Source organism: Oncorhynchus kisutch, linkage group LG14 (genome assembly GCF_002021735.2).
Source record: "Oncorhynchus kisutch isolate 150728-3 linkage group LG14, Okis_V2, whole genome shotgun sequence".
NCBI classification, from domain to species: Eukaryota; Metazoa; Chordata; class Actinopteri; order Salmoniformes; family Salmonidae; genus Oncorhynchus; species Oncorhynchus kisutch.
Window position 1 is genome coordinate 77,879,652 of NC_034187.2, and position 14,636 is coordinate 77,894,287.

The window sequence follows — 14,636 nt, forward strand, 5'->3', positions numbered from 1 at the left end:
CGCGGGCGTCACCCTAAAAACAACAGAGGGGCAACAGCCACCTCGTCTCCTTTAATAGGGGTGACTGAACACTCCAATACAAAGGGACATTAGAGGGAAAAGCGACCGTCTCTTGCTTTGGGGATGCGCGTCAGGGGACCACGGTAGCCAATCTGCTTGAGCACGTAGATGCTCGTAATTCACGACCCCCCTTTGCTGTCTCGCGCAGTGTTCTTGCTGACTCAGTGCCTTACAGCAGTGCTCCCTGTTCTCTCCACGCATCGACCAGAAACTGCGACGCAGGCTCCCTCCAGTAGCCTAGCCCACTTCTTTCACCACCAACGCCGCACAAACTGACAGACATGGCTAAAACAGCAATTGGTAAGCTAACGGTTTACCGTTATTTGTCTGTGTTTTTGGGACGGGTTGATAGCCGTGGTGGTTTTTGTGGTTTTGCTTGACTGTGTGTGAGGATGCTGCCTGTGTGAGATAACAGCGGCGACACCTTGGCACAAAAGACTGCCAAGCATTGAATCAGGGGAGCGGTCAAAGTCTGTCGCATGTCAAACAATATTCTTGTTTTCTACTTGTGAGTGGTGCAATCATCTTGCTTTTGTCTTCCTTGAGCCTGAACTGCATGCATTCGTTTTTGTTTTATTCCTATATCAACAGGGTTGGATGATGATTGTGGGCTACACTTTATGATTAAATAGCCTAGCCCAATAATATTGTATTATATATGATTCAATCTCCAATGTTACAGTGTGCATAAAGCGAATAAATAGCCTAGATTGAAGAAATCCAATGGCACATTAGAGATAGGTTATTCGAACGCGATAGGGAATCCATGGATGGATGTTGGATGCCGCACCTGCCGCTCTAGCCCCCGACACATGCTCATACAGCAACATAATGCAGACAGAGCGACCGCACCCAACATCCCGGTCTCTCTCCCTCTCATCATGAGCGCAGAGCAGCTCTTCAAGGTTCTAAATTAATCTAACCCGTTACAAATCCTATTATAGAGACTGGACTAGCGTTTATTAGAATGTTATGCTCAATCCATTTGAATGATGAGAGGAATTGTTGAGAATAAATTCATCTTTGTTCGTGCACTTTATATCCAAGCTAAAGCTGTCAGGTGAAGAATTACGAATTGCAATGAAAATTAATGGATGGAAGTTGAAATGTGGCATCATATTCCAGCAATTTCATGCCTGGTCTTGATATCATTTTTATTGCATGGGATGGGCCTGATTTGCTTATACAGTATGTGCATCTATTATATTGCTGCGTCAGTCACAATAAATGTTTAAAGACATGTTCGAGTTTAAAGTGTAAAAGCCTATCCAATATTCGGTAATGCGTAATGGAGCACATTCGTGCGCATTTAGGGCCCTTTTGAGTGAGGCCCGTCTCTATGGTGACGGTCAAGCGTTTACTTTTATTCTGGATGAATATGTCTGTGATGCGCCGGCAGACAGACAGCAATAAATGGAAGTGTGTCAGGTCCTGAAGTCTGTCTGCATCAGCAGCGGGCTTGTTCATCATGACCCGGCCTGGCCGCATCGCTGTTATGTTTTTATTTATTATTGAGTTGTAGACCTACACAGGGCGAGTGGGGTGGGCCAAACACCCCGGGGTACATCATCGTCATAGACGTTGTCAGTGGGTGCAAGGGCAGGTAGGTCGGCAGGCAGGATCAGCTGTGGGTTGGTTGTGTACCAAATAAATAACAATGACTGGAATAGAAATGGACATTAATATGAGAATGTGTACAGTCTGAGATCAATGCACTTTTTGCAAGGGGGCAAGCAAACAGACAGGCAGGAAGACAGACAGACAGGAAGACAGACAGACAGGAAGACAGACAGGCAGGAAGACAGACAGACAGGAAGACAGACAGGCAGGAAGACAGATTGCCAGGAAGACAGATAGGCAGGAAGACAGATTGACATGCAGGCAGACAGGAAGACAGATAGGCAGGAAGACAGACAGACAGACAGGAAGACAGATAGGCAGACAGACAGACAGACAGACAGATAGACATGCAGGAAGACAGATAGACATGCAGGCAGACAGGAAGACAGATAGACATGCAGGCAGACAAGAAGACAGATAGACATGCAGGAAGACAGGAAGACAGATAGACATGCAGGCAGACAGGAAGGCATACAGACAGGCATGATATTTGAGAGATGTGGCATACACAGCCTTCTCCCAATTGCATATAGCTGCAGGCCTATTGACCACAAGCCAAAATGCATGTTCTCGGCCCACTTGGCTTCTGATTTGTCTATTGACATCAAACATGCTTCCATTAACGTACAGATCCTCAGATCTGTTAACATAACACATCCATTAACATAACAGATCCTCATTCATTTATAATATATATTATAGGGATTGAATACATTTTCTCAGATCCTGATTATTAGGTTGTATGTGTAGGGTACAGCCTACGGTCTGATCTCTCAGGCAAGCCCATTAGTTAGGTGTGGCCACCAGATTTCTCCTCTCCAGTCTTTGTGTTCAGGGGCCAAAGCTTTCTGGGAGAATGGCGCCACCCAGAGTTCGTCATGCACAGCCTCTGCAGTGTCACTGAGTGCATCCCTGAACCAGTTCTGCCAGACTCATTCTTGTGCCTGTTGTTGCCATAGAGCTGTATTCATCACTTCTCAAGACCAATCGATAGTTGGAGAAGAAAATGTATACGACTGAAGCAAAAGATGAAATCCAATATCCCAGCCAGAGAGGAGAGGCTATCGTTAGGAACCTGATGAATGCACCTTGGTTAAACTAGTCATTATACCTTAATATATGTCCAGGTCTATGACATAACACCAAAAGGGAACATTAGTCTTTGGGTGTGGTATGAAACATAGAAACCGTTTGGGATTAGGCGTGTAAGGCCTCTTGTCTGCATTTCAGTGTTCAACAATGCATACTAATGTCTGAAACCTCCCTTGTTGGTAATATTCTCCACCTACCATCCCACTCAGTAGCCCATTTTCACTCTAACCCCTCATGAATGCTGTAATTACACTACTGATTATATTGTAGAGTAAAGGCTGGGTTGTAAACTAACTGATGAGCTTTATCCACCACACGCACACACACACACACACACACACACACACACACACACACACACACACACACACACACACACACACACACACACACACACACACACACACACACACACACACACACACACACACACACTCATGCAAATGCACACACACTCATGCACACACACAAACACACACACACACACACACACACACACACACACACACACACACACACACACACACACACACACACACACACACACACACACACACACACACACACACACACACACACACACACACACACACACACACACTCATGCAAATGCACACACACTCATGCACACACACAAACACACACACACACACACACATGCAAATGCACACACACTCATGCACACACACAAACACACACACACAGACACACGCACACACACACACACATACACACGCACACACAGTGCACTCAGGCTGCTGTTTGGGCTTATTGGGCTCTGGAAACCTGTAAGGCCCCAGTATTGACGGGAACAACAGGACAGTATTGGGTTGGGTTGGCAGGACGGGAACAACAGGACAGTATTGAGTTGGGGTGGAGGGACAGGGGACAACAGGACAGTATTGATTTGGGGTGGAGGGAGGGACAGGGGACAACAGGACAGTATTGGGTTGGGGTGGAGGGATAGGTGACAACAGGACAGTATTGGGTTGGGGTGGAGGGACGGGGGACAACAGGACAGTATTGGGTTGGGGTGGAGGGACAGGAGACAACAGGACAGTATTGGGTTTGTGTGGAGGGACAGGGGACAACAGGACAGTATTGGGTTGGGGTGGAGGGACAGGGGACAACAGGACAGTATTGGGTTTGGGTGGAGGGACAGGTGACAACAGGACAGTATTGAGTTGGGGTGGAGGGACGGGGGACAACAGGATAGTATTGGGTTGGGGTGGAGGGACAGGGGACAACAGGACAGTATTGGGTTTGGGTGGAGGGACAGGGGACAACAGGACAGTATTGGGTTTGGGTGGAGGGACAGGTGACAACAGGACAGTATTGGGTTGGGGTGGAGGGACAGCTGACAACAGGATAGTGTTGGGGTGGAGGGACAGGGGACAACAGGACAGTATTGAGTTGGGGTGGAGGGAGGGACAGGTGACAACAGGATAGTATTGGGTTGGGGTGGAGGGACGGGGAACAACAGGACAGTATTGAGTTGGGGTGGAGGGACGGGGGACAACAGGACAGTATTGAGTTGGGGTGGAGTGATAGGTAACAACAGGACAGTATTGAGTTGGGGTGGAGGGACAGGAGACAACAGGACAGTATTGGGGTGGAGGGACGGGGGACAACAGGACAGTATTGAGTTGAGGTGGAGTGATAGGTAACAACAGGACAGTATTGAGTTGGGGAGGAGGGACAGGGGACAACAGGACAGTTTTGGGTTGGGGTGGAGGGATGGGGAACAACAGCATAGGACCGGAGGGGTTATTGATTATCTGTGGTCTCATGCTAAAGGATTACAGCAGGAAGCACGCTAACTGCCTCTGTTTCCGTGGTGAGGAGGAGATCTCCATGGGAATGGAAGAGGATGCTCAGTGTAAAACTTGCTGAAAAGATGAATAAATGATTTCTCTTCGCACAGTAGAATTGTGTGTTTTTAGTGCACCCTAATAGAATAACATGTTGTTTAGAATTGGGTCAAACCGTTGAACAAATTAATTTAATATACATATCTTTTCCAGTATAAATCTGTTGACAACATTCCCTAAATACCAAAACACACAGCTGGCCAGGGCGAGAACAGGCTGACAGCTACCAGCCGCAGTCTGACCTGCTCAATAAGCACTTAACCTGCATGATCTGCTCCACTGAACCACCAATTGTTCACATCACTGACATCACTGACAAGCTGAGTTGTCCTGAAGGGAAAATGGCTGCTGCCTGTGGTTCCCAGGCACTCACAGGTCTGTTAGTGTGGTGTGTGTGTGTGAATCTACTCACACCACACACATGCATGCACTTGTATGCACACACACACACACCCACACACACACACACACACACACACACACACACACACACACACACACACACACACACACACACACACACACACACACACACACACACACACACTCACACGCCTACACACACTTCCACCACCCACCAGTAGAGATGGTCTGGTCCGGTAATTACAACTTAAAATCCCCTCCACCGCTCCACTGAACGCAGCAGCCTCCATTTGCCTTCCCTGAGGACCCTCGATCACCTGTGGGAGTTAGCCAGCCCAAATCAGCCTCCTCCTCTTCACATCCCCCTTTTCCCCTTTCTTTTTCTCCTCTATGGGAGGAGTTAACCCAGTCCCCCCTTTCTCCTCTATGGGAGGAGTTAACCCAGTCCCCCCTTTCTCCTCTATGGGAGGAGTTAACCCAGTCCCCCTTTTCTCCTCTATGGGAGGAGTTAACCCAGTCCCCCCTTTCTCCTCTATGGGAGGAGTTAACCCAGTCTCCATTTTCTCCTCTATGGGAGGGGTTAACCCAGTCCCCCTTTTCTCCTCTATGGGAGGGCTTAACCCAGTCCCCATTTTCTCCTCTATGGGAGGAGTTAACCCAGTCCCCCCTTTCTCCTCTATGGGAGGGCTTAACCCAGTCCCCATTTTCTCCTCTATGGGAGGAGTTAACCCAGTCCCCCTTTTCTCCTCTATGGGAGGGGTTAACCCAGTCCCCCTTTTCTCCTCCACATCTTCTGGAAAGGAGTTGTTAAAACGCCTATCATAGAGAGCTAACCCAGTCCTCCTCTCTGCTCTCTGCTCTCTCCTCACATTCTCTTCCCTCTCTTCTAGGAGGGGTTAACAAGCCCATCGGAGAGTCAGAGAGACAACGCTACATGTGAGAGTTCATCTGATGCACCGTGGCGTCTGCTAGGCTGAGAGCTGGCTGTTGTGGCAGACAGATAGAGACAGGGAGAGGAGAGGGGTAGTCTGGTGGTGCAGCACCACTGCTGTAGGTGCTAGAATACACTTCATTCGAACAGACAGAAAGACAGGGAGATGGTTTTGTCGGGTGTGCAACAGCAGAACGTCCATGGACACTAGCTACACTTCTCTCCTCCATGTCGAACTGTAAATCTTAGAGCTTTACTTTTCTCAGTGTTGACTCCCAGCCAGGGACATCAGTGTAGCACATTTCAGCCCTGCAGCCCACAGCGTGTGATCATATAAACTGGGTTCTACTTGGCACGTCGAGGTGCCCAGACGGTACACTGTGCCTTCAGACACTGTACTGTACACTATAAACAGCAGCCAGGAGAGGTAGAGGACATAGCCAGACTGTCTGTGGCAGTACAATATGATGGAATAGATGTCTTCTTTCTGCCGGCTCCCTGATGGGATGCTACAGTAGGTTCATATCCCACTTTGGGTGCCAGTACAGCTATGTAACATTCTAACCTGGAATCACTATTGATTCACTTAACAGTCATGATGGCACTGTTGGTCCCCTACCTTATGGAGGTACTTAAAAAAGCCGGGGAAGACAACTGCTTTCCAGAGTCTTTCTCTCAAGCAGTGATTACTGTAATCCACAAGAAAGGGAAAAACCCGCTAAAGTGCGCCTCCTATAAACCAATCTCTCTCCTTAACACCGATTGTAAACTGGTCACCAAGATGCTATCTAAGAGACTGGAGTCATGTCCCTGTTGGTCAACCCAGATCAGACTGGCTTCATAATTAATAGATTGTCCTCCAATAATCTCAGAAGGGTCTTTGATATAATTCACCTTGCTAACAAAAACAAAATACCTAGTGTTGCAGTCTCCCTCGACGCTGAAAAGGCCTTTGATAGGGTTGAATAGCCATACCTCTTTCGCGTCTTGGAAAAGTTTGGTTGAGGTAACGTGTTTGTAAACTTGATTGGAGGATTGCTACCAATGGGATTACTTCCTCTCTCTATAGGGGGAACAGACAAGGTTGCCCAATTAGCCCCCACCTCTTCGCCCTCGCCATCAAACTGTTGGCTGAGGCTATTAGAACGCGCCCTGACATACATGGCTTCGAGGTGGGCCCCCATACCCATAAGTTATCACTCTTTGCGGATGACCTTATCTTATTTCTAACAAACCCAGAACATTCCCTCTCTCTCTCACTTGCAGAACCTATTACAGTGTTATAGTTCTTTCTCTGAATATAAGGTCAATTTACCGTTGTCTGTCTTTGACCATCATACCATCAAGCACAAGTTTCCTTTTAGATGGTTGCCTATGGGCTTCACATATTTGGGCATAATGGTGGATGGTAATCTGAACAACCTCTATAAACTCAATCTGGCAAGTTTGTTGCAAAAGTTGGAGGGTGACCTATGTAAATGGATGGACTTACCTCTCACTCTACTGGGTAGAATCAATGTAATTAAAATGAATGTTCTGCCCAGACTTCTATATCTGTTTCAATCTCTCCCTATCCCTGTTCCCGCAACATTCTTTTCCTCTCTCGACAAACTGACCAGACGGTTTATCTGGCACGGCAAAACCCCTAGGGTTGGCCTGGATAAACTGACCCTTGATTACGGTCAAGGGGGCTTAAACCTCCCCAATTTTAGAATGTACTATTGGACTGCACAGTCTAGGTTTCTGGCTTTGACAATGGTCCCTCTCCCTCATGGTTGAACATTGAAAAGCTTGAGGTAAATGATGACACTGGGGCAGAATTGTTTTACAAATGGGACAGAAAAATCTATAAAAACCATCACAGACAACCCTTTAATCATACATTCTGTCCTGGCATGGTGCAAACTGTATGAGCTGTTCGGACCAGGGGGATTCCTTTCCCCTAAAACCCATCTATGGAACGATAGATTGACCCCTATGTTTTTCCAGAATAGTAACTTAAGACCACGGTCTGATATGTGGATCACTCTTCTGGAACATTGTTATGAGGAGGGAGTTCTTATGTCTTTTTGAAACATAAATACCACTTGCCTAACAGGGACTTCTTTAGCTACCTACAACTACGAAACTTTATTAGGGTGACTCTCAAGGGACAATGGAACATACCTAAGATGTCACCTATTGAACAACTCTGCCACGCAGACCAACCACTGTTCAAGACCATTTCCCGTGTATACGATGCTCTTATGTCAGGACTAACACTGCCTGAGCTAGATAAACCCTGACTTAGACGGGAAAAAGATGGGGAAAAGATCTGGGTATTGATCTTGATGAGGGTCTATGGACTGACCTTTGCAGGGATGGTGTTACATCCACATTGAACTCCAGATACAGACTGATCCAGTTTAATTTCCTCCATCAGCTCTATATCACCCCATCTAGACTGCACAAGTTCAAACCTGTTCAAACCTGATATCTCCTCTTGAGATGTGGCTCAGATGAAGGAACATTCCTCCATTCCACTTGGCAGTGTTCAAAACTACACAGTTTCTGGCAGGGGGTTTGAGATACCATATCCTCAATTCACGGAGTTGCATTCCCTTTAGACACGGAGGTCTGTCTACTGGGCAACTTTACTAACACCAATCTTAGGCAAAGCCATACTATAAAGCTAACAGAAATATTGCTAGCGATGCCAAGAAATGTATTGCCTTGAAATGGAAATTGGATTCCTCCCTGCCAGTTGTAATGTGGATATCGGAAGTTAATAGTTGTATCCCTTTGGAGAAAATCACTTACGGCTTGAGGAATAAGTTAGAGACATTTTACAGAATTTGACAACATTTTATTGACTATATGGAGAATCTCCCCCCACATCACATTGATTGAATCTCTATATAATCCTTATATAATGTTTCACACGTAGTGTATAATATGTAGCCTACGGCAGGTGACTATATGACCCAATGTCTCATTATTATAATTTTTTATTTTACTCTTTATTATGACTTATTTATTGTATGTTTGTATATATAATTATTATTATTAATTTTTTTGTTACACTTGTCTGTTACTGTCACTTAGTCCTAATGTTGTCTAATATCTTCTCACTTTTGTTTTGAATGTTCTTAATTGGAAAATGCAAAAATAAAATATTTAAAAAAAAGTAATGATGGCAGAACAATTCAATTTGGATTCTGGAAAAAGGCTAGTAAGCTTTCAGCAACATCAGCCATAATCAGTATGCCTGCAGGGGCTATCCCTACTGTTAAATGGCTGTTGGATGTTACCAGTGCTAGCGACAGACTCTGCTAGCTAAGTGAATAAATAATAGGCTAAAATGAAATGCATAGCTGATGATGAATGAATCCTGTGGGGAGGTGGTCGACCACTGTGGAGAATGAATCCTGTGGGGAGGTGGTCGACCGCTGTGGAGAATGAATCCTGTGGGGAGGTGGTTGACCACTGTGGAGAATGAATCCTGTGGGGAGGTGGTCGACCGCTGTGGAGAATGAATCCTGTGGGGAGGTGGTCGACCGCTGTGGAGAATGAATCCTGTGGGGAGGTGGTCGACCCCTGTGGGGAATGAATCCTGTGGGGAGGTGGTCGACCCCTGTGGGGAATGAATCCTGTGGGGAGGTGGTCGACCGCTGTGGAGAATGAATCCTGTGGGGAGGTGGTCGACCACTGTGGAGAATGAATCCTGTGGGGAGGTGGTCGACCGCTGTGGAGAATGAATCCTGTGGGGAGGTGGTCGACCACTGTGGAGAATGAATCCTGTGGGGAGGTGGTCGACCGCTGTGGAGAATGAATCCTGTGGGGAGGTGGTCGACCACTGTGGAGAATGAATCCTGTGGGGAGGTGGTCGACCACTGTGGAGAATGAATCCTGTGGGGAGGTGGTCGACCACTGTGGAGAATGAATCCTATGGGGAGGTGGTCGACCACTGTGGAGAATGAATCCTGTGGGGAGGTGGTCGACCCCTGTGGGGAATGAATCCTGTGGGGAGGTGGTCGACCACTGTGGGGAGGTGGTCGACCGCTGTGGAGAATGAATCCTGTGGGGAGGTGGTCGACCACTGTGGGGAATGAATCCTGTGGGGAGGTGGTCGACCACTGTGGGGAATGAATCCTGTGGGGAGGTGGTCGACCACTGTGGAGAATGAATCCTGTGGGGAGGTGGTCGACCACTGTGGGGAATGAATCCTGTGGGGAGATGGTCGACCGCTGTGGAGAATGAATCCTGTGGGGAGGTGGTCGACCACTGTGGGGAATGAATCCTGTGGGGAGGTGGTCGACCACTGTGGGGAATGAATCCTGTGGGGAGGTGGTCGACCACTGTGGGGAATGAATCCTGTGGGGAGGTGGTCGACCACTGTGAAGAATGAATCCTGTGGGGAGCAGGTCGACCGCTGTGGCGATCAGAACATAGGAGGACACACACACACACACACACACACACACACACATCCCACTTCCCTTCACAGTCTACACAAACAAAGCCCAATGAAATGGGGCTTAGAAACCTCAAGCTGATTCTTCTCACCAGACTAGACCGCCTTTGATGATCATGCGTTCTTTTATTTTTAACGATTTGCTGAATATTTATTTTCCTAAACATCTAAAGATGGCGATGCAATGTGATATGATAATTTATGAGGAGGAGAAAGTAGGATAATCTGCGTGCGTGCGTGTGTTCTCCACAGCGTACAAAGAGAAGATGAAGGAGATGTCTGTCCTGTCTCTCCTCTGCTCCTGCCTGTACCCAGAGACACGCAAGAACCTGGTGGGAGAGTTCCAAGGTAAACAGAAATATCACCTGACTTAAAAAAATAAAAAATAATTCTACTTACAGCAAAGGCAACCAAGAGGCAATTAAAAACAAAAGTGAAAGTTTGATTTCGAGTTTCCCTCTGTGGTTTTCCTCTGTCCATCCTCTTCTTCTAGTAGCAGGCATGGAGGTGAAGCCCATCAACAAGCGTGCCTCTGGCCAGGCCTTCGAGGTGATCCTGAAGCCCCCCTCCCCGGTGTCAGACGCAGCCCACTGTGTCACCTCGCCCCCTAAGAGGGAGGTCTCTCTGGAGGACATCCAGAAGAAGCTGGAGGCCGCTGAGGACCGGAGGAGAGTGAGTCCGTTAGCATAAGCGGACAACTTAATTCCGTCACTGTATCACACTGAATCATGCTAGCATATGACACTTTGTCCTATCCTTCTTAGCCTATACGTTGGCTTGGCTTAGACTTTGACTGTTATACTTACTTACTTACTAAGCAACGATCATATTCATCAGGCAAAGGAATGACACTAAAACAAATGATTACCTTGTATCTTGTATTGTTCCCACCTTGTATCTTGTATTGTTCCCACCTTGTATCTTGTATTGTTCCCACCTTGTATCTTGTATTGTTCCCACCTTGTATCTTGTATTGTTCCCACCTTGTATCTTGTATTGTTCCCACCTTGTACCTTGTATCTTGTATTGTTCCCACCTTGTATCTTGTATTGTTCCCACCTTGTATCTTGTATTGTTCCCACCTTGTATCTTGTATTGTTCCCACCTTGTATCTTGTATTGTTCCCACCTTGTATCTTGTATTGTTCCCCCCTTGTATTTCCCACCTTGGATTATCCTGCATTCTACTCTATTCTGTTCTATTCTATCACCGCTTCAGTCCCAGGAGGCCCAGGTTCTCAGGGCCTTGGCAGAAAAGCGGGACCACGAGAGAGACGTGGTGATGAAGGCCATGGAGGAGAACAGCAACTTCAGCAAGATGGCAGAGGAGAAGCTGACCATGAAGATGGAGCAGATCAAGGAGAACCGCCAGGCCTACCTGGCCTCCATCATGGAGCGCCTGCAGGAGAAGGTGAGAGGAGAGCTTGGTGGGAAAGATGGTAGGTGGAGACAGCAAGACCAGGGGAGTGGACAAGAGGTTGATATTTTTCGGTAGGTGCTTCGAGCATCATTCACGGATGAAAAACTGGCCATTGTAGTTGAATATGTCAGCTGAAAGGGAAGCGTAAATTGACAGACTTGAACCAGAGAGTCTCAGGGCCGGGTCAGTATTGAGAGGTGTCCAACATGGCAGCATCTCTCTCTGTGTTGTCCTCAGGAGAGGCATGCCCAGGTGGTGCGCAGGAACAAAGAGCTGAGGGAAGAGCTGACAGCGTGAGCAGGCGAGGGGCGCCACAAACCATCGTACCCCCCTACAGCCACCTCCCAAGGGACTCCCCTGACAACCCCACTTCTACAGCACCCCCAGCGTCAGAAGACCCCCCCCCCAGAGTGAGGAGGAGGACCCACCGGCACCCCACACCAACAGCATTAGCAAATGGGGGGATTGCAAAAAAAATGACCAAAATATCACCCACTCCTCCCTAATAAATAATGTTTTTGCTCGATTTCAAATGCTGAAAAAAGAAAAGATGAAAAGCCAACCAAGTTATAGTGGGTATTGTTTTTTGTAAATACTTATTTTTTTGTTATATACAGTAGAATAGTACAGCAGAAGTATTGCAGTGTGCCATTTTAGCATTTTCTCTATCTATGGATGTACTTTTATTGAATTTCGCCAGCTAGCCGACGTGCGTTTGCGCTGGTTATTTTCTGACCATGTCTGTTTCTGTGTCAGTCAGTTAGTCAGTCAGTCAGTGTGGGGATGATGATAATACAGGCTGCTCATTGACTTCCAGGAGAGAGACTAGCTAGACATTAGGAGAATACTATAGCTTTTATGAGCCGATTCTCTCCTGTCTGTCTGTCTGATCTCCCACTCTCTTGCATAGAGTGGTTCATTCACACACATGCACATACACAGACTGAGGAATTTGGCAAACGTGACATGTCATTTAAGAGGAGCTTGCTATATTCTGTCAGTTGGGCATCGCAGAAGTCACATGACATCCTTGGTTCATACCGTGATGTCACAGAGGGGTGTTATGGTCCTTTCTCGTTCCCAAGACCCCCTGCGTCATCTGTCAATCACTCTCTCAGCATGTACTGTATGTACCATCTTAGACGTGTAGATAATGTAATCGTGCCTAGAATGCTACAAGCTCATATAGCGGTTAACGCTTAAGCAATGGTAGATCACTAAGTAACATCCATGTCCCTAAATAGGCTAATGAGCCCTCTCAGCTCTTTCATGTTGTGCCACAGAGGAACCAAGCCAAATGCTACTACGGAGGTTTCACTCTCTATGGAGAATCATAGTTTGACTCTCTCACTATTGAGAATGAGTCATTATACCGTCGTCTCTTAACTGTGTACGGCAAACTATGGCACAGGAGAACAAGTAGGCAACATTAAGACATAAGAAAACAACCAACACACAGACATATAATAACATCTAGAAGATCCTGACATGACAATGGAAGACAAAGTGTGCATGTTTCAGTAGGGGTGGGTGGATGTGTGTGAGAGAGTGTATATGTTTCAGTAGGGGTGGGTGGATGTGTGTGAGAGAGTGTGTGTTTCAGTAAGGGTGGGTGGATGTGTGTGAGAGAGTGTATATGTTTCAGTAGGGGTGGGTGGATGTGTGTGAGAGAGTGTGTGTTTCAGTAAGGGTGGGTGGATGTGTGTGAGAGAGTGTGTATGTTTCAGTAGGGGTGGGTGGATGTGTGTGAGAGAGTGTGTATGTTTCAGTAAGGGTGGGTGGATGTGTGTGAGAGAGTGCATGTTTCGGTAAGGGTGGGTGGATGTGTGTGAGAGAGTGTGTGTTTCAGTAAGGGTGGGTGGATGTGTGTGAGAGAGTGTGTATGTTTCAGTAGGGGTGGGTGGATGTGTGTGAGAGAGTGTGTATGTTTCAATAAGGGTGGGTGGATGTGTGTGAGAGAGTGTGTATGTTTCAGTAGGGGTGGGTGGATGTGTGTGAGAGAGTGTGTATGTTTCAATAAGGGTGGGTGGATGTGTGTGAGAGAGTGTGTATGTTTCAGTAGGGGTGGGTGGATGTGTGTGAGAGAGTGTGTATGTTTCAATAAGGGTGGGTAGATGTGTGTGAGAGAGTGCATGTTTCAGTAGGGGTGGGTGGATGTGTGTGAGAGAGTGTATATGTTTCAGTAGGGGTGGGTGGATGTGTGTGAGAGAGTGTGTATGTTTCAGTAGGGGTGGGTGGATGTGCGTGCGCATGTGCTGTTTCTCTGGTTTAGAGCTTAATTATATCAACCAGGAGGTTGGAGCTGTATATCCAACCGTCCGTCACATACTAATGACATCACAGCGTCCTGTCTGAGACATCGCAACATCCTGTCTGTGACATCACACCGTCCTGTCTGCGACATCACAGGGTCCTGTCTGCGACTTCACAGCCTCCTGTCTGTGACATCACAGCGTCCTGTCTGTGGTGATGAACCTGGCTGTCTCTCTCTCTTCCTGTTTGTGTGTTTTCCCCCTCCACATATATCTTTGTGAGCAAGCTGTGGTAATTAAAGGTTTGGGGTTCTGTGAATGATATTGGCTTTGTTTGTTCTTATTCTTTTTTGTTTCATTGCCTTTGAATATGACAAAAATAATTCAAAGGACCAATGAAAAAATATATATCTGTATTATCCTAGAATGTTTATTTCTGTCTCTGAATTCGTTTTGAGAAATAAAACAAAATATGGAAGAGACAAAGGAGAATAGGTGGTCTCCCACAGTTGTAGAGTCACATATGACCAGCAGGTGGGGAGAAAAGATCACAGTTGGCAGTGCTGTAACACTGC

General features: G+C 46.9%; 1 protein-coding gene across 2 annotated transcripts; it reads left to right on the plus strand.

Annotated features, from left to right (window-relative positions):
• Positions 1–14,385, plus strand: LOC109903264 (stathmin-2-like). Of its 2 annotated transcripts, none has more exons than XM_031788995.1 (5): positions 1–360; positions 10,643–10,738; positions 10,884–11,062; positions 11,609–11,800; positions 12,047–14,385. In XM_031788995.1, exons 1-5 carry the CDS (start codon positions 342–344, stop codon positions 12,104–12,106), a joined length of 546 nt encoding a protein of 181 aa, XP_031644855.1. In that variant the 5' UTR covers positions 1–341; the 3' UTR covers positions 12,107–14,385. The 2 variants fall into 2 exon arrangements, with proteins under 2 accessions (XP_031644855.1, XP_031644856.1); XM_031788996.1 differs by having other exon boundaries at positions 7–360; positions 10,887–11,062.
• The last annotated feature ends 251 nt before the right edge of the window (positions 14,386–14,636 follow it).